Source organism: Camelus bactrianus, chromosome 3 (assembly GCF_048773025.1).
Source record: "Camelus bactrianus isolate YW-2024 breed Bactrian camel chromosome 3, ASM4877302v1, whole genome shotgun sequence".
Taxonomy (NCBI): Eukaryota; Metazoa; Chordata; class Mammalia; order Artiodactyla; family Camelidae; genus Camelus; species Camelus bactrianus.
In genome coordinates, this window is record NC_133541.1 from 12,117,922 (window position 1) to 12,138,463 (window position 20,542).

General features: G+C 48.8%; 1 protein-coding gene across 3 annotated transcripts in view; it reads left to right on the plus strand.

Moving 5' to 3' along the window:
• TRIO (trio Rho guanine nucleotide exchange factor) overlaps positions 1-15,391 on the plus strand; it is a 332,063-nt gene extending 316,672 nt beyond the window's left edge. For 2 of the 3 annotated variants that reach the window (XM_074356326.1, XM_074356319.1), the window contains exons 49-57: positions 3,407-3,654; positions 5,132-5,270; positions 6,021-6,048; positions 6,253-6,415; positions 6,677-6,798; positions 8,093-8,171; positions 9,925-10,125; positions 12,301-12,439; positions 13,032-15,391. In XM_074356326.1, coding sequence (XP_074212427.1) covers positions 3,407-3,654; positions 5,132-5,270; positions 6,021-6,048; positions 6,253-6,415; positions 6,677-6,798; positions 8,093-8,171; positions 9,925-10,125; positions 12,301-12,439; positions 13,032-13,586 — 1,674 coding nt within the window. In that variant the 3' untranslated portion in view covers positions 13,587-15,391. Of the gene's footprint in view, positions 1-1,361; positions 3,138-3,406; positions 3,655-5,131; positions 5,271-6,020; positions 6,049-6,252; positions 6,416-6,676; positions 6,799-8,092; positions 8,172-9,924; positions 10,126-12,300; positions 12,440-13,031 lie in introns of those variants that run through there. The other variant, XM_074356335.1, reaches the window with a different exon arrangement.
• The last annotated feature ends 5,151 nt before the right edge of the window (positions 15,392-20,542 follow it).

Genomic DNA, 20,542 nt, shown 5'->3' on the forward strand with positions numbered 1-20,542 from the left:
GGAAGGAATCTCTCCAGTGGAAATATTTGTCCGTCCCCCCCCCCCCCCCCCAAGTTTCACTGTGGAAGAGAGTCTGCTCTGGGGCCTCTGGATGGTGGGCTCCACCGGCGGCTGGGAGCGGAGGCGCAGGCAGGCTGGATTCGGAGCGTCCACGTTCTGTCCAGCAGGGGGCGCAGTGCGGGCGCCGGTCGCTGCAGGGCATCGCCTATCACTATACGTGTTCTCAGCAGAAGGGTTGCTGTGGTGGGGTTTCCCCCCCATCCTGTGGCTTCCTCACTATCCTACCCGACTGTTTCGTACACGGCAGATGATCTGACCCATAACACCTTCCCAGAGGCATGCATGAGGAATTAGAGCTGTTCTAATGAGTGTATATTTGATCACCTTATAAATTTTTAAATTCATTTCCCTGAAAGGGTCTGTGTTTCTCTTTATACAAAAGAAAAAAGAAAGAAAGAAAGATGGCTTGTGCATGTCTCTCTCTTTCCTCTGGACTTCCATTAATGCTTTGTTGGGGTTGACTTGGCCTTATTCTCTCCTTCTATGTTTTGTTATGTATTTTGTTAACCTCAATCTTTGTATTTAACTGAGGGAGAAATTAAGAAACGGGTCTTGGTACATTTATTTGCCCTTCAATTTTCTGCTCAAAAGTAAGTGGTAGGGGCAGGCATCCTCTGCAGTGGCCGTCCCCAGTGTCCTCGGGTCCTGCAGAGAGCCTGGGCCCCCACCTCCTGTTTCAAAATGCTGGGTATGCAGGTGAGCATCAGAAGAGTTTCAGCCAGGAGAAAGATGCAGAGGCTGGGTGATGCTCGCACCTGCTAGTGCCTAGTTGAACTCTCAGGATGCAGGCGTGGCCTCACAGCTGAGACCAGTCTGAAATCAGCCAGGCAACAGCCCTTGAGCCCATCCTAACCTGGACGCTTCCCCTTTGAGCACAGGAGGGGTTCTCAGAGCCTGTGTTTCAGAAGGAACACCTCACACGCCCTGGTGCGGGAGCCCATGCTGGCCCTTGCGTGTCCCTGAGTGTGCACCAGCCCCCACCCGGCCCCCCCAGGATGCTCACTCTGAGATCAGGATGCTCACTCTGAGATAAGCCCCGTCAGGTGGGGCACACACGTTCTGGCCAGTGTTAGGTTGCCAAAGTTGCCTCTGGTTTCTGCCTCTCATTGTTTCTTAATGTGGTAGGTAACCTATAAAGGGAATTTGCCAGTGTTCTGGGTGAGTCCAAGTGCCTTACAGAATCACCCTGGAGGCCTGGGAAGACCACTGGAGGCCTAGAACAGACATTTGAAAATGTCCTCTAGAACTCTTGAGTATTTTTGTTAAAGGAACCACCACTCTGCCCACTCCCACCCATTCAGGCCACCTAATCCCCCCGCCGGGTCAGCCGCAGCCTCCTTCCTTCTTGTCGGCTTCTGTGAAGCTGTCTGCGGTCACTGCCAAGCAGCTATACCTACGCCACGGCCTCGGTCTTCCTTCCTCCTTTAATGGGCACCTTCTGGAAAGTTCCACCAAGAGCAAGAGAGTGGATGTGGATCAACCCACTGACTGTGCCAGCCCCCAAATGTGGACGTCCACAACTTCCCCACACCCCTTCCCCAGTCTAGACAGCAGTGAAAATACAGCCTTGCCTTTCTCTCAGAGGCTGGCCAGCATTAAATGAGATAGATTTTTAAATGCCTGATACTTAGATTGGTACATGGTGAGTTTTCAGAAACTCTAAACAGCTGTGTTCTTGTGGCAAAATATGAATTATGAGACAAAATCTGGTACACTGTATTACCAAAGACATCTGTACCACATAAGTTGGTTTTGTTTACATTTTCTAGCAAATGTGGCTTTGTAGTCTCAAAACCATCGGGTGTCAGGATACTAAAGTGCATGCTAAAAGGATAGGACTGCATAAAGGAGTGTACCCAGGCCAAGCCTAATGTGGACAGTCCGGGGACACGGCCAGACTCCTCAGCTGAGACGGAAACGAGAACCTGGCACCCCACTGTGTCTAACTTACGTATCCACTGCGGGCCAGAGCATGGCCCAGCCCTTGGGATCCCCAGCACGCTGGCTCGCTGACAGTGGACAGCCGTCTGCTTCCGTGTGTCCTGATACCAGCTCAGTAACCCAGAGCTGACATGCATGTGGCAAGATTTCTGACAGCCACATCTGCACAACCAGGACCTGCCCCAAGCATCCAAGAGCCCAGGTGAGACCAGCGTCTTCAGAGTCCTGGGAATCCGTGAACATCCAGACGACATCTTTGGTGGGAGCCTCTGAGAAGATGCTGAGGGGAGCAGGGCGCCTGACGTGCCACCTGCCGACAGAGGGGATGGGGCAGGACGTAGCTTGGGATTTGGCAGAGGTCTCAGCTTCCTCCTCCTTCCCTGGACCAAGGGGTCACTTGGTAAATGACAGCTTGGGACAAATACTGTCATTTGTGGTTTTTTCCACTCAGCAGCTACCACCACACAGCTTGTGGGCCTGGGTAGGTGGCCTCAAGAAGTGATCTTTGTTTTAATTTTGCAATCTTGCCTCGCTGACTGAGTTACTGAACATGTATTGAGTGCCTGCTACATGTCAGTCACTGTGATGGATGCTAAAGACACAGTAGTGACCCGAAGAGATCGGGTACCACTGGCACTCCAAGATAAGGAGAAGGTAGGCTTCCCCTTGCCAGGGGTTGTCCCCATGGCTGCAGCATCTTCGGGACACTGGAATCACGCAAGCTTGTAAGAGGGCTGCCCACCAAGGGACGTGTGAAGGAGGCAGAGTAGCTCTCCATGAGAGCAGAACAGGAACTGATTTACTTTACAGATGTCCCCCGTTCTTCTTTTAAAAGGACAAACGTGGAAACGATGAGGGATGCCAGCAGCTCGGCGTGATCCTGGAATACGTGTTCTCGGTGAACATTTTATCTGGCAGATTTGGGACCTTTTCCATGATCTGATCTGTCAGCGAGCTGAAGAGCTACTCGTTGTGGCTTTTTTTATTTAATAAAACTTTAAAAAATGAGCATGAGAGTCCCAGTGATGTTACCATGACATAGGTAGAACCCAGCACGGCATCAGTGTGAGGATGAGCTGTTCTTTTGACGGTGCAAGGAAGTCGGGGCTAAAATAAACTTCCAAAGGAAAATGTCACCATCGCCATAGTTTGTTTTTTTGTTTGTTTGTTTTAAGATTGTTCCTAAATTGCTTTCTAGAGAAACCCTGGTGATCAGTTACTGAAAAAAGGCACCCAGTTAAGTAGCTAAAGAGTGGCACGGAGGGAGGGTGCAGAGTCCCTCCGTGCCCACCCGGAGAGCCCTGCTCTGGGCCGTCATGCAGCGGCCCACGCAGACGCGCACTGTCCTGCCACCAGATTTCACTTCAGTTCCCCTCTGCCTTTTTGTTCCTCTTTCCCTCTACAGAGTGAAAGTAGCAGCAGTAGCAACATCTCCACCATGTTGGTGACACACGATTACACGGCAGTGAAGGAGGATGAGATAAACGTCTACCAAGGAGAGGTCGTTCAAATTCTGGCCAGCAATCAACAGAACATGTTTCTGGTGTTCCGAGCCGCCACTGACCAGTGCCCCGCAGCCGAGGGCTGGATTCCGGGCTTCGTCCTGGGGCACACCAGTGCAGTCATCATGGAGAACCCCGACGGGGCTCTCAAGTGAGTGCCCGGCAGGGCAGCTGGGGTTGGGGGAGCCTGGGAGGGGGCGCCCGTGGAGAGAAAGCTGTGCTGTGGTCAGTTGAATGAGTTCATTCCTAAGTGCTATGTGGAACCCCGAAGTGAAAATGGGCTGGCCTTCCCTCTCAGACTCGTTTGATGAATTCTTTTAATAACCTGTGTTTGCACACACGTGGCTTTTTTAAACCGCTAGGTAGAACACAGAGATATTTTAAGTCCCAGAGGTCCTGAGAGGGGAAGCTTTTTAAGACCCCCTAACTCGTTACTGGTTGTGCTGAGGGTGCGTGGGTGAAGATCATCATTCTGTAAGCTGCAGCTAAAGGTCTGTTATGCCATTACCATTACGCCCTATATATACTGGAAGATTAGTTCAGTTAAGAAACTTGAAACCAATTTTGCTGCATTAAGCATTATTTTAAAGGAAGCTGAATTCAGCTGCTGGTTTCAAACTCTGCCCTTCCCTGAATCTCTCTGGCTATGGGAGAGGACAGCCAGGTGGCTTCTGGGAGTGGAAGCATTGCAAACCTATGATTTTTAAGTCTTCAAAGGCTTCAGCCCAAAAAATCAGACTCAAGGGCACTAACAGTGGCCACATTCCTCTCCAGGCATGGCAGTTCCCCTGCCTGGGTTTGCAGCCCAGACTGGCCAGCATCCCAGCACCACCCTGTACCTCTGGGCTCAGCGTTCACACCCGGGCTTGAGTCCGGGCTTGAGTTCAGGCTACAAAGAACCTACTGTCCTTAACAGTCCCTTGTCCTGTTTCTCCTTGATATATGGAAATATTTTATTCTGGCACATTGTTCAAGAGTCCCGTTTTTTATTTTGCTTTCTCAAAAATATTCTTAGGTCCTGTATTAGGGTTCTGCAGAGAAATAGAACCAATAGAGTGTAGGGGTGTATGTATATTATAAGGTTGGCTCATACAATTGTGGAGACCGGCAAGTCCAGATCTGCACTGTGGGCCAGCAGGCTGGGGGCCTGGAAGAGCCAGTGGTGCAGATGAAGCCTAAAGGCATTCTGCCTGAGAATTCCCTCTTGCTCAGGGAGGCCAGTCTTTTTGTTCTAGTCAGGCCTTCAACTGATTGGATGAAGCCCACCACACTTTGGAGGGCAGTCTGCTTTACTCTACCAATTAAAATGTCAGTTTCATCCAGGAACACCCAAAATGATGTGTGACCAAATAACTGAGCGCTGTCAAGTTGATACATAAAACTAACCATCCCAGGTAGCTTTGTATTTTAATCCTTAAAACTTAACTTAAGAAATTGTTGGTTTTATATCTCTGGTTATCGAGAACCACAGGAAAGTTCTCCTCAGCAGAGATGACTGTTGCTAAAGGAATCTCAGTCCCCTGACAGCCGCCTACGTTGGACAGTCAGCTCTTCTCTAATGCTTTCAGGGAATCATTTGCTGAACACTGGGGAGGCATAATACTAGCAATGTGTTATCCGCCCCCTAGGAAGGCAACATCTTGGCACACAGCACTCCGTTTAAGGAAGAAATCTGAGAAAAAAGATAAAGACGGCAAACGGGAAGGCAAGTTGGAGAACGGTTATCGGAAGTCCCGGGAAGGGCTCAGCAACAAGGCATCTGTGAAGGTGAGCACAGCGCCTCCAGGGACCTGTGTCGCTCCTCGGGGAGCAGGAGGAGCCTGGACCGGGTCCTGGCAGCACCCCGTCTCCCTCTGCCCTGCGAGTAGACCCGAGGGCCTTTGTAGGGGGATGGTGTGGCCCAGGTATGCACCGGTGTTCCGAGGAACCAGGTATACAAGTGTACACCTCACTGGGCGCATGCGTGGCTGACAAGGACCGCCGCTAGGTTCCCAGAGGAAGCAGAGACTAGATCCCCAGAGGCAGGCAGAGCACGGGGCTCAGACCACAGGGGAGGTGACGAGATGCTGAGACACAGGGTCACCAGCTGCAGCAAGTTCCCTCGGCAGGAGCTTCAGCCAGCTTTACTCCTGTAACCAGAGTGCCTTAAACCTGTTCGGGTCCTGTTTGGAGAAAAAATATTTCCTAAAGGGAATCCAAGGACCCTGGGTCAGGACACCGGCCATTCTGCCGGAAGGAGGGGATCCAGGGATCCGCAGGACTCAGCTCGTAGGATGAAAATAAAGGACATCTCCGAGTTTAAGCAGCATTTTCGTGTTTATGGGTAGGAAAGAAAAAACTCTCCTCCATTTGTGTGACACGAAGCTTTCGGGTGCATTCAAAGGCAGTGAGATACCAGGCAGGCCAAGTTGTCTTTCCTCTCATCTTTCCACCATAGTTGCAGCCCTGGAATAAAACTAATGTATCTCAAGATAGCTTATGACTCTGGTTAATAGCTGTGTGCTCCTTCCATTTCAGCTTCTCAATCCCAACTACATATATGACGGTGAGTTCTGCTCTTTTGCTGCTAGTCTTTTAGGGGGCAGGTCTGTGGGGTTTCAGGACACTTGGGTGTAGCCTGTGGACATGGGTTTTCTGTGGAGCTCTGGGCTTGGACAGCATCTTAGGCCACACACGTCTGTTGGGGAAGCACTGGTGGGCACGGGAGGGGAGCCGGGTGACCGGCGTGACTGACTCCTTTCCGGTGCAGTTCCCCCAGAATTCGTCATTCCCTTGAGTGAGGTCACGTGTGAGACAGGGGAGACCGTTGTTCTTAGATGTCGGGTCTGTGGCCGCCCCAAGGCCTCGATCACCTGGAAGGGCCCTGAACACAGCACCCTGAACAACGATGACCACTACAGCATCTCCTACAGGTGAGGGGGCCCTTCAGGACAGTGAACGTGACCTCATTTCACTGGGACTGACAGTCGACTCCCTTGGTCACCTTTGGCCCTGGGATGCCCCCCTCGTGAGGGAATGTGTCACACCTGGGTGGGCAGCTGGGATTGAAATCCTACTTGAAACTGCCCGTCAGCACCTGAGCTCCTGGTTTCCTGTGTCCCCGAGGGAGAGAGGGGGGCTGGCGGCGGGGAGAGCTGAGCCGCCCTGAACCTGTGTGCCCTCCTGTGCGGCAGTGACTTGGGAGAGGCCGCTCTGAAGATCGTCGGTGTGACCACCGAGGACGACGGCATCTACACGTGCATTGCTGTGAACGACATGGGGTCAGCCTCGTCTTCGGCGAGTCTGAGGGTTCTAGGTGAGACACCCCCCATCCCCGCCACACGCACACACTCGACGTGACCAAAAGTACGTGACACATCACTTGTGGGCTGCAAGGGGCAGACCAGCCTCTGGGATGCCCAGGCGGGTGACCCCTGGGCAGGCAAGGAGCTCGGCAAAGGCCTCTACCCACGGCCGCTGAGCCCGGGAGCCTCTGGTGCCGGCCGCGAGGAGCAGCAAGGGGCATCCTGTGCTCTTAGCACTCAAAACGCGTTCTCGTCCGCAGCTTTTCCTTTGTCTGATTATTCATTTGCCACTTTGGCTCTAAGAGGAACTATTCTAAGTCAGACTCATGTAGAAGAGAACCAAAAGGAAGGAAAGGAGGGAGTGTGGGTAAGGCCCGTGCAGGCTCTGTGCCCGTGCTAGACCCTGACAGCCCTGCAGTCCTCCGATCCCTCCCATGAGCGTGAGGTGACCTCAGTGGGACGAAAGCCCTTGCTCTCCCCGTGCCCAGCAAAGCCTGTTCTCTCTCCTCAGCTGAACCCTGAGCTTCTGGAGGCAGAGCCATATCTTAGGCCATTTAGAATTTCCTATGGTTGCACTTGACGTGTGCAGATGCTCTGAACCACACATCCAGGCTGATTTTCAGCTTCGATTTTGCAGAAGGCCCTCTGTGCCATCAGGGATGCTGGTGGGCCCGCCAGCTACACTGGGTATAGGAAGCTGCTTCCAAGAGTGAAAATTAAAGAACTAAATTAAATAAATGAAGTAAAATAATTTTTTAAAAGCTAAGGAAAAGAAAGAAATAAAAGAACTAAAGGTGAACTGAGTCCAGGGACACCCTGTGTGTAGACAGTGAACACAGTTGTCTTAGAACTTCTATCTTTGTATCTTACTCCAGTGTATTTTAACCTCATTAAGTCAAAGGGTTCTGGGTTTTGGATCATGGTACAAGAAAGGAAGAAAACTTGAATTTGACCACAGATAATCATCCATGTTCTAATTTTAAAAGATGTCACAAAAATTATATAGTTGATTTCTTAAAAATAAAGCAGTAGTGAAAGCAAGGAAGTTTAGGGAGACAAGACTCTTCCTAGGAATATGCTGTCTTGTAGAAACGCGAGGGTGTGTTTATTTCTGTCGCACAAATCCATCTGTTTCTCATACTGAGTCCCAGCACACGGCATGGATTTTACCCTTCGTTCCGTGAACCACAGTTCAGATGCTCAGCGACCCCGAGCGGCTGCCGCGTTGGGCAGCACAGGGCTCTAGTCCCCACCCCCGAGAGGGGCCCGAGAACCAGGCTCAGGGAGGTGCCGCTCTTCTTGCAGGTCCAGGGAGTGATGGCATCACGGTGACCTGGAAAGACAACTTCGACTGCTTCTACAGCGAAGTGGCTGAGCTTGGCAGGTAGGACGGAAACCCGCAGCCCCTCCTGAGGTCGCAGAGTGAGAGACGCAGCTCTGTGGAACACCCAGAGAAAGTTACAGGGTGTATTTTGCCGGCAGTTGCAAGTTAGGCGTGTGACCTCTGAAGTGTAACTTGTAATCACCTTTCGATATTAAACGTTGAGGAATAAGGAAGACATTTCCAGTCCAGGTTCCAAGAGAGAACCGACACTTACTGCCCTGACCCGACCATTGATGGGGTGAACTGACGCCCGCTCTGCATCTAGGGTGGCGCCAGCTGCGCCCCAGCCTTTGGAGAACCCAGGGAAGGGGCGCTCAGACCCCTTCTTATGGGACGTCATTCTCTGAAACCCAGCTGGGAGATGCTGAATGTGTCCTGCAGGTTTCAGCTGCACCTGGCGATCTAGAGTGTACCCTAAGAGGGGGCTTCAACAGAGTAGGGCTGTCTCTCTCCAGACAGCAGCCAGGGCGCGGGCGGCAGCTCTGCGGTGCCCTCTGTCACCCAGGGTCTGCCACAGCTCCATGTCCACCTCACGTGGCCCTCATCCACCCTGCAGCGTTTCCTGTGTGGCAGGGGCGTCAGAAGCATGACACCCGAGCTTGTCCCTTTTGAAAAGCTTTCCAAGAAACCCCCCAGCAGCAGGCTCGCAGGTTCTGGTGGCCATTCCTGGGCTCCTGGCTGCCGGGGTCCATGCGCACACCTGCTGCATCAGCCCCACCTGTCTGCCAGCCGTCTGGCCACACAAGGCTCACCCTGCAGTCGGAGCCACAGGGATGTATCACTTCGTGCACCGTGTGACTGGCCTGGCCAGCATTCTTTTCAATTCTGTTGGTCCCTCCTGGACTTGGTCAGCAGGCACTCCCACCCGCACCCACACGTCTGGCCTCGCCTGGGTCCTGGGCCTCTCTCCACATAGACTTTCACCCCGGGCTTCCTCGTGTGATGGCTGGAGCATCCCAGGAGAGCAGAAGCTGTGAGGCCTCTCAGGGCCCCACTTCAGAAATGAACAATCGCGCCTTCTCCGTATTCTGTGGGCAGACCGGGCCACCTGCCAGCCCCGACTCCAGGCAAGAGGAAGAGACTCGGCCTGTCTGAGGGAGGGGGGCAAAGTAGAGTGCCCATCCTCGGCCCAGCACAGTCTGCCCCTGGCCACAGATTTACGTCTTTCCTCACATTCCCCAGCCCCCAGATCTCATCCTGTGGTGGCAGCGGGCTCAGATCCGCGGTCCTGGATCTGGTCCAGGCACAGCTGAGTCTTCCTGGGGGGGGGGGTTCATTGGGTGCAGCTCCTGAGACCACACACTAGAGATGAGTTACCAGCCCTACACACATATCCTACAACGGCAGGACAGAGCAGGGATGGCAAGAGATACTCCTGTCCAAAGTTGGGGAGGGCGTGGGGTGACCATCCATTCCAAGCTGCTTCACGTGGTGAGGAAGGTTTTCCACGAGAGCAAAGTGGAAGCTGCCTGGTAAGTCTCATGGCGTCCCTCCTGCCACGTTCAGAGGTCAGAGGGAGTCACGTGGCCTGCCCTTACACGGGGGAGTCTGCTTCCAGGAGGGGGAGAGGCGGAGTCGCAGGCTGGCTCCCTCGAGGCCATCGTGGGCCGCAGCCCCTCCGCGCGTGGCCGGGAGAGCAGGCTCACCTGCCAGAGGAGGCCGCCCCACATCTGGTCCATTCAGGGTAACAGAGTCTTTTCCTGGTGGCACAGGCAGAGTCCTCTGAAAGCTGTCTTCTCCACCTGCTTTCCAGGGGCAGGTTCTCTGTCGTCAAGAAATGCGATCAGAAGGGAACCAAGCGATCAGTGGCCACAAAGTTTGTGAACAAGAAGTTGATGAAACGTGACCAGGTCACCCGCGAGCTCGGGGTCCTGCAGAGCCTGCAGCACCCGCTGCTCGTCAGCCTCCTCGACACCTTCGAGACCCCCACCAGCTACGTCCTGGTTTTGGAAATGTGCGTGCCCGCCCGCTGCCCCTCCTCTCCCTGCCCCGGCCTCAGCCTCAGGTGGCCCTGTTGGTTACTCTCGAAGAAGGAGACAAAGTGGGACTCAGGATTCACAGGACTTCTGAGACACGTGTCCACTCTGAGACCACGGCCATAGGGCTTCCCGGTGATGGTGCCAGGAAGCAAGGCCTCTGTACAAGCTGCCCACACGGAGGCACAGGCCAAGCAACAGAACGCCCGCCACCCAGGCTCCCTTGGGGTCTCAGCCTCCCTGGAGACTCCACCTAGTTCCCAGAGTCCCGCGGGGCTGGGCCACCCTGGCTGAGACCTGCCTGGGGCCTCCAGCCCAGCCCTGGGGCCCATCCTGGCCCTCAGAGCTCCTGGCCCCCAAAAGGTGGTTACAATGGGGAGATGAGGTGCACCTCACCTAAAGAACGGTCTCCTGGGGGTGGCTCTGACCAGAGCAGCCCCGCTGGTCCCCAAGGTCCTCACTGGGCCCTGTGTGCTACCTCAGTAAACGCTCTGTCGTTTAAAGATAAAGAGTATGACGCGTATGACCCAGAGCAGTTTTGCCCCCCAGGGGACACTTGGCAAACATCTGCAGGCTTTTTGGTTATCACAGCTAGACGTTCCTCAGGGCACAGGGTGGCCTCGCAACGGAGAGTCACTGGCCCAGAGAATCAGTCACGCTGGGGTGGGGACTGCCCTTAGAACATCCCGGTCTCTCTGGACCATCTCGGCACTTAGCTTTGTTTAAATTCCTTTTCCTCCCTTTCAGGGCAGTCATTGCATACGTTTATTTACTTGGGTTTACAATTTCATTTCCATTGGCTCAAGTGAAACCTCTAGCGCCGTTTCGTAGTTCTTGACACGTTGTTGTAGGGAGAGGAGGCTGAGCAGGAGGACCGGCCGCTCGGGGCACGTTCATGGTGGCAGCGGCTCCCTGATTGCAGGGCCTCCCTCAAGACAGATTTTCTGTCTGTCATATCCTTAAAGAATTTGTAAGTGCCTCTACCCTACAGCCTTCATGGGCCTGTTCCGGCCTCTCTCTGGCCTAGCAAACCTGTGAGAGGGCGGGGGGCAGATGGGTCCTGCCCAGCGCCACCAGTTGTGAGGTCAGGGGACCTGGGCTCGTTTTCAGCCTCGCTCCTGTGGAATCCCAACCACTTTGGAAGGTTGCTGTGGGGCTGAGATGATGTCCAGGCAGAGACCTGGGAAGGGGCTTTCTGGCTCTGGAAGCTTGATGACTGACAGCTACTGCTTATCTTACTCAGGGAATTTTAACAGAGTCCTAGCGTGCTGGGCAGACTTCTACAAGACTTCGGTCTGCTTTAAATTTTCAGTGCATTTAGCTGTTATTTCTTTTCACTGGAAAACTAGATGATTTGGTCTCATCATACTGTAAATAGGATTTCTTTTCACAACAAATTACTCACAACCAAATTCCCATTGACAGCTCGCCATTACCATACAAGTGGCCGATATGTTCAGAGAGGCCAGGGCCAGAGCACACCATTGCAATTCCAGTCTTCACCTCCGAGCTGGGTGTCTTGGGGAAGTTATATACCCTCTCTGTGCCTCAGTTTCCTCATCTGTAAAATGAGGACAACTCTCTTCTTCCAGACTTGTCATGAGGATTAAGTGAGTGGATAGAAAGCATTTAGTCCCTGGCTCACAGCACTATTATGTAAGCATTTTTTAAATGTCGAAAGTAATGTCACAGTAGGAAGACTTTGAGTCCAATGTCTTGGACTTGGATCGCCTGCCTCTATTTACATTCCCTCATTCAGACCACATGGCCCATTTTCCAGATGACGAGACTAAGGCTGGGGGAGGTGGGCTCGCGTTATTCCCTCCTGCAGCAGGTACCTGCAGACCACCTGCTGTGTGCAAGGCACTGCCAAGCAGCATGCCCAAGTGGTCTGCACGTCCACAGGGAAGGGTTTGAGTCTCTGCCTCCCAGTTCCCTCCAAGGGTTCAGATGCCTTGTTCCTCACTTGTCTCCACGATGAGGTTAAAAAGAAATTGCCCTCCTGGCCCTGTCGTGCCTTCAGGTGGAGGTGTGAGCCCAAAGTGCCGACGGAACATTGACAGTGGGGCCCAGCTGTGATGTGTGTGTCGCAGGCAGGGCTCTGAGTGACTGACCGAAACCTAAGCAGATCTTGCACGTTCCTCCCTCTGCAGGGCTGACCAGGGACGGCTCCTGGACTGTGTGGTGCGGTGGGGGAACCTCACAGAAGGGAAGATCAGGGCGTATCTGGGTGAGGTTCTGGAAGCCATCCGATACCTTCACAACTGCAGGATAGCACACCTGGACCTAAAGGTTAGTGGAGTCGCAGGGACGGGAGGGCCACACGTCTGAACCCAGTGAGGCCACGTGGTACCTGAGGCCCACTCTCAGTCTGTCTTCTGAATCCAGGCCAGGAGCCCCCAGGGACTGGGGACAAACACGAGGGGTGGGCGATGGGGGCACTGATTTCTGATCTCTGTTTTTAAGTTTGCTCTCAGTGACATATAAATAAGCAATAAAGTACCAGATAAACATTTGAGGTCCTCAGACATTTCTTGCGACTTCAGAAAGTTCCTGTGAATCTTGCTGGGTTGGTGTGCGGCTGGAGCAGCGTGACTGAGACAGGAAGGGGCACGTTGCCGCTGCTGCTGCTAGTAGGGAGGGAGCACTGGCTTCGCCCACCTGCTCGGTTAACACAGCAGCCGCGTGCTCCAGAGAGGGGCCGACCCGGCTGAGTCAGGCAGCCTCTCCCCTCGGTGTTGGCGCTTTGTCCTCCCGTGGGCTTCCTCCTGTTTTGCACGTAAACGGCTGGCCCCCATCGACATCATACATTCCTGGTGAGCATCCCGCTTCAGCCTAAGATAGGGGCTGACGGAAATGACAGTTGTCTTGTCCTGTCTCCTAGCCCGAAAACATCCTGGTGGATCAGAGTCTAGCCAAGCCAACCATCAAGCTGGCTGACTTTGGAGATGCTGTCCAACTCAACACGACCTACCACATCCACCAGTTACTGGGGAACCCCGAGTTTGCTGCCCCCGAAATCATCCTCGGGAACCCGGTCTCCCTGACCTCGGACACGTGGAGCGTTGGAGTGCTGGCCTACGTGCTTCTGAGTGGCGTGTCCCCCTTCCTGGACGACAGCGTGGAAGAGACCTGCCTGAACATTTGCCGGCTTGACTTTAGTTTCCCAGATGACTACTTCCAAGGAGTGAGCCAGAGAGCCAAGGACTTCGTGTGCTTCCTCCTCCACGAGGACCCCGCCAAGCGTCCCTCGGCTGCGCTGGCCCTCCAGGAGCAGTGGCTGCAGGCGGGCCATGGCCACGGCCACAGCAAAGGCGCAAGTGTCCTGGACACGTCCAGACTGACCTCCTTCATTGAGCGGCGCAAACACCAGAACGATGTTCGACCTATCCGAAGCATTAAAAACTTCTTACAGAGCAGGCTCTTGCCTAGAGTTTGACCTATCCTGAAGTTCTTTCTCATTCTCTTTCACCTGCCAATCAGCTGTTAATTTGAATTGCAACGAGAACCACAAACCAACAGACCTGATCAGCTGCCGTCCGTGCATCGTGTGAAACTGTGAGCTGTGCTCGGGACTCGGGCTGCAAGCTGTGCTGGGGTGGAGGCCTTTCTCGCACATTCTGCGAGATTGGAGACAGCATTGCTGTGTCACAGTCTTTTATTCAGGTTTCTGCAAAAAAAAAAAAAAAAAAAAAAAAAGATAAAAAAGAAACTTTTTTAAATGAACAGGAATCGAATTTTGCAAATTTAACATTTTCCAAGATTTATTCAAGGAAGCAAAATGCCTATGTTCAACCACTGGTGTTAACGAACAAAACAGAGATACTGGACCCCTCTGGGGAAGGACACCCCCACCCCCAGCGGCGGCCATCCCCGCGGCCTCGTCCAGAGCTCAGGGTCCACCTGGCTCTGAGCTTTTCCAGCTGCCTGGTCTATGTGCCTCTCGCCGGGACGCCAGACTAGGCTTCTGAAACGTGCATTCAACCTCAAACTTTTGCATAAAAATAGAATGAATCGTTTTGCTCTGATGAAATGTAGGCCTTACTTGTATATAAGACTGGTCCTGCCTTCGGTCTGTCCTCTCCCCACCTGCCTTCCCTCCCGCTCCCCGCCCGCCGGCTGGGGCTTCCTCTGGGGGTCAGTGGGGTCTACCCATCCACCACCGAGGATATCAGGGTGGGTCCTGCTCCGCTGCCCCCTGCCCCCACGGCCCACCCCCAAGCCGTCAATCAGATTGTTGAGCAGTATACAGTCAGATGAAAATACTGTAAATGCACTCATTGGGGTTTTTTTTGGTTTTATTTCATATCATGTGCAATGTTGTGGCTTTAACATTTTATGCAACTATTTATGAAGACCTCTGTTGTACCTGTAATAAATATATAGAAAAGCACATACTTCGTACGGTGAGCTTTATGGTTTTGTGCGTGTGTCGGGGGTTGGGTGGGGTGGGGGGTCGTAGCCCTGTGCCATCAGTTCAAGGAGACTTAACTCTTCGTGGAATTTGTCAGTTTTGAGGACTGTAAAAAGTGATTTCATACTCTGAATATAAAACTGGATAATAGGGTAATGTTTTAAATTTTATTATGCTATTATTCAGAATGCCAAAGTATTATTTTTTTTCCCAAAATCAGTCTGGACATTTCCTACTTTTTAGACTTTTTGACATTCAACTTTCTGTACAAAAAAAAAAATTGGCTGGATTTTGAGCTTTTGGTAAGAAATAAATGCCAATTAAGCACTAGCCGCCTTGAGGCCGGCGTTGACGTCTGTGGCAGAGTTCACGCTGGTGTGGGAGGCCTTCCACAAAAGATGCTGGGTTTCTGGGCACGCTTGAATTTTTCTGGATGTCTTTTTATCTTTGTTGTGTGAAATCCACTTTAAGAAAAAAAAAAAAAAAAAGACCAGCCCGCTTTCCCAAGCCAGCCAGACACCATCAACTGGCTTAGTTAAGCTTTGCAGCTTCCAATGTATTTTATTTATTCTTTCGTTGGGTTTTTGTTTGTTTCTTGTAAAATTGTACAGAAACTTTTTAAAAGAAATTGGATTCAGAACTGGATGTGTATTCGTAACCTCACAACTTTTATTTGTGTGTTGTTTCATTTATTATTTCAGTTCCATTTTTACGTTATTTTGCATGTATATTTCTTTGTACAGAGACCTTCCGTGTTTACACAGTATGATGTGATGTAAATATTTTATTTTGCCATCAGTTATTTTAAAAAATTAAACATATTTGCCTGATTTTCGTCTTAGGCCTTTTATTTAAATGGGTCACTATTGAATGGAAAAGAGATCGCTGCGGGAAGAGACGGACGGACAGAGGCCTCTGGTGGGTTGGGGCGGGAGGTGGGAAGAGAATATTCTGGATGGGGAATTCACTGTGTGTGGTCCGAAACAGGAGCCAGGCAAGGTCCTGCAGACTGGGTCACAGCCCCGACTCAGAAGACATGGCGTATAAACCAGAATGTCAGCTGACTGCACAGTGGGGCTGCACCTGTCCTGGCTAGAGTGACTAAGGGACCCCCTGTTCTTGATGAGCATAGATTCAGAGCCAAGGGGAAAGCTGTAGCATCCTGGCCACAGAGAAGCATGAATAACGTGGTCCAGATGGACTGAAGAAAGTGAAGCGCTTAGGTTCAATCACCTGCGTTGGGAACAAATCCAAGGACCCACACCTGGGAAGACCCCTCCCCGCCAACCGTGGTGGCTACTGCCTGCTTCTGACAGCAGGTCCTCTCCCCTGGTGACCCCTGGCATCCCTCTTGTTTTGATTCCTTTTTGCTTTCTTGTTTTGAATTCACTACCCCTGGGATGGTGACTTACTTTGCTCAGCACACCATAAAGGTTTTACTTTTCATCTGTTTGCTGAAATCCCGAAGTTCAGTGTGAGAGGACGACATTTGGGCCAAGACCCTGGGTCCAGGCACGGGAAGCTCGTGCTCCCTGAGGTGAGTGCTTCCTCCTGGATCCCAGGGACATCAGTGCTCAGTGGGCTCTGAAAAGATGGAAACGCGGGGTCGGTTCTAACTTGAGCAACAGGGGAGGCAAGGGTCTGCTGGTTTTAATTGGACACTTGCTGAATGATGTAAGGATGCTTGTGAGTCAGCAAAGCATCTCGCAGGTGAAAAGTGGCCTGTCGCGATCACAACCCAGATTTCTCAAATAGCAAAATATTATTTTGCATGTTACTATTTATGTATTTTTTTTAAATCCGAGCATTCTCTTTAGCTCTAACAGAAAAAAGATCACCAGTATTTTAGCAACATAAATTATGAGCATCATCTTATAGCAAGTCATATCTAAAGGATATTAGGCCATCTTAGACCACTGGAAAGAAAGGTGCTTTCAACTGTACACTTTTCAGACAACTGTAGAGACAGAATTCGTGGGACTGATAGATTGCTCTGTGTGTACATGTGTGGTTTAACTTAAAAAAAAAATAAGATACACAAACCATGATTATATAGCTTAATACATTTCTATAGGTATATTTGTATCTGTGATTGCCATCCAAAGCAAAACAATCCAACATTTCCATCATCCCCGAGAAAGTCCGCCCTGCCCCCCCCAGTCAGTCCCTCCCTGCCACCCACTGGCGGACGCCTGAATCTTTCCCAGCTTTTGGCTGTTACAAATAAAGCTTCTCTGGACATTTGTGTACAGATTTTGGGGGGAACATTCATCTTCATGTCTCTGGCATAAATGTCAGACAATTTCCTGATCGTATGGTAGGTGCATATTTCATTTTTTAATGGTTTGCTAAACTGTTTTCCAGACTACCATTTTACATTCACACCAACAATGTATGAGAAATCCAGTTTCTTCACATCTCCAGTGTTTGGTGGTGTCACTAACTTCTTTTTTTTTTTTTTTTTTTTGGCACGGGGCGTTCTGACAAGTGTATAGTGATGTGTTACGTGGTTTTGATTTGCATTTCCCTAGTGGCTAGTGATGTTGAACACTTTCCCTGTGCTTAATTGCCATCTGCTTCTCCTCTTGAGTGAAAAGTCTCTTCAGATCCTTTGCCCATTTTCTACTGGAGTTTTGCACTTTTGACTGTTGAGCTTTGAGAGTTCCTTATATATTCCAGGTGCTAGTCCTTTGTCAGAGAAGTGGTTTACAGATATTTCCCCTAATTTACAGTTTGTCTTTCTATCTTCCTAACAGGAGCTTTCATAGAGGAAAAAGGTTTTAATTTTGATGAATTCCTGTTGATCAGTTCTTTTCTGGACCAAGCTTCTTGTTGTTGAGTCTAAGAACTCTTTACCTGGATTGAAGCTTTTTCTCCTTAGTTTTTTCCTAAACATTTTTAAGTTTTACATTATACATATAAATCCCTGATCCATTTGGAGTTAATTTTTGAAAAAGTTATAAAATATAGGTTGAGGGGTTTTTTGTTATTTTTAGTTTGCTTGTTTTCTTCTTTTTGTTTTGCAGATGGATGGCCAATTAATCCAGCATGACTTGTTGAAAAGGTACCCTTTTTTGATTTTGTCAGAAATCAATTGGGCCTGTTTATGTGGGTCTATGTCTGGGTTCTCGTTTCTATTCCATTGATCTAATTTTCTCCCCCTCGATTGATACCACACAGTGTGGATTGCTGTTGGTGTACAATGAGTCTTGATATCAGATAGACTGTACTGCTCCCCCTGCCTTTATTCTCTTTTTCAAAATTAGTTTAGCTATTCTCCTTTGCCTTTCCAGATAAATTTGAGAAGAGTCTTGTCTGTAGCTACAAAATATCTTGCTGTAAGTTTTATAGAAATTGCATTAAATCTGTATATCAGTTTGAGAAGTCTTTACTATGTTGAGTCCTCCAATCCACAAATACGTGGCTCGCCTTTTATTTAGATTTCCTTTAATTTCTGTCATCAGTATTTTGTTGTTTTAAAAGTTCTTGCATGTGTCTTGTTAGAATTATACCTAAGTATTTCTCTTTTAAGCAACTATAAATATTCTATTTTTAATTTTATTGTCCATGAATTCATTACTGCTATACAGAAATACAATTGATTTTTTAATTTTATCATTTGTTTTACATATTTGCTAAACTCCCTAGTTCTAGGTGTTTTTATAGGTTCCTTGGGATTCTCTACATGACTGTGTCATCTGCAAATAAAGGACAGTTTTATTTCTTCTGTTCCAATTTGTATACTTCCTATTTCTTTTTCTTTTCTTATTGCACTAGTTACAACTTCCCATATTATGGTGAATACAAGTGGTGAGAGCAGACATCCTTGTCTTGTTCCTGGTCTTAAGTGGGAAAGCGTTCCATCCTTCACCACTAAGTGCAGTGTAAGCCGTAGACTTTTACACTCTTTACCAAGCTGAGGATGTTCTCTGTTCCTGTTTTTCTGAGTTTTTACCATGAATGGGGGTTGAATGTTGCCGAATGTGTTTTCTATGTCAATAGATCATGTAATTTTTCTTCTTTAGCCTATTAGAATGATGCATTATATGGATTGATGTTTGAATATCAAGCCAACCTTGCATCCTTGGAGTGAACCCCATGAGGTCGTGGTGTATAATTCTTTCTATGTTTCTGAATTGTATTTGGTAATACTTTGTTAAGGATTTTTATATCTATATTCATAAGGGATAGTGGTTGTAATTTCCTTTTTTGTGTATGTACTTTTGATTTTGGTATAGGTACTGCTAGCTTCAAAAAATGAATTAAGAAGTGTTATCTCCTCTTCTGTTTTCTAGAAGAGATTGGGTAAAATTGATGTTAATTCTTTAAATGTTTGGGAGACTTCTCTAGTGGAACCATGTGGCCTAGAGATTTTTTATGTGAAATTTTTACATTATGAATTTGCTTTCCCGAATTGTTAGTTATTCAAATGACCTACTTCATAGATAGTGAACTATGATAGGTTGTGCTTTTCAAATTGATCTATGTTCTCTCTAGTTATTCAATCAATTATTGTTAGAAGAATGTTGAAGACTGCAACTATAATTACGGATTTTTCTGTTTCTTTTTTCACTTCTTTCAGTTTTTGCTACATATAATTTGCAGCTCTGTTCTTTGATGCACACACACTTGGGAGAACTATGTCTCCTTGGTGGGTTAACCCTTATATCACTGTGTGATATACCATTCTTCTCTCTAGCAGTTTTCTTTGCTGCAATATCTACTTTATCTGATACTAATGTAGTTACTCCTACTTTTTTAAAATTAATGTTAGCATCTTTTCCTATCCTTTACCTGTTACCATATCTGTATCATTATATATGAGTAGATTTCTTACAGACAACGTCTAGTTGGATCATGTTTTTTAATCCACTGTGCCCATCTCTGTCTGTTAATTGGTGTATTTGGATTATTTACATTTAATGTAATTATTGGTAGGGTTGAGGCTTAAGCCTGCACTTTTATTTTTTGGTTTATTGTTCTCTCTGCTTCCCACTTTTCCGTTTTCTTTTGCCTGCCTTCCTGTGGGTTGCTTGAGCACTTTTAGAATTTCATTTTGATTTATCCATCCTGATTTTGAATATATCTCTCTGTATAGCTTTAGTGGTTGCTCTAGGAATTGCATTATACATACATAACTCATCACAGTCTACTGGTGTCATCACTTTACCAGTGTTTGTAAAATATAGAAAACTTACGTCTCTTTATGTCTCATTACCCTCTCTAGTTTATAATTGTTTTAAATATTTCCTGTACAGACATTTAGAACCACATCACATGATGTTATAACTTAGTTTCAACCATCAAACATAATTTAAAAAACTAAAATGTATTCTACTTACATATATTTTTACTCTTTCCATTGTTCTTCCTTCCTAATATTCCAACGTTTCTTTACCCTTTCCTTTCTATTCAGAGAACTAGCTTTAGCCATTCCATTAGGGTAGTTCTGCTGGCAACAAATTCTCTTGGTTTTCCTTCATCTGATAATGCCTGTTTTTACCCTTTCATTCCTGACATTTCCCCTGGATATAGAATTCTGGGTTGACAGATTTTTTTTCTTTCTGCACTTGGAAAATGTGCAATGCTGCTTCATTCAGGACTTCATGATTTCTGGTAAGAAATCTACTGTCATTTTTTCCTCTTATAATTAAGATATTTTTCTCCCACTTTCAAGATTTTTTCTTTGTTTTTAATTTTCAGAAGTTTGCCAATGATGTGTCTTAGTGTGAATTTCTTTGTGTTTATTCTGAGATTCACTCAGATTCCTGAATCTGTAGGTATTGTATCTTTTGCCAAATTTTCAGTCATTTTTCCAAGTACGTGTAGAGCCCTGCCTTCTCTTTTTCTCCCTCAAAGACTCCAGTGATGTGAGTATTAGCCGTTTTGGGGGGGGTTTTTTTGGGGTTTTTTTGGCTCCACAGGTCTCTGAGGCACTGCTCTTCCCCCCGCCCCTCCCAAGCTACTTTCTCATCATTGTT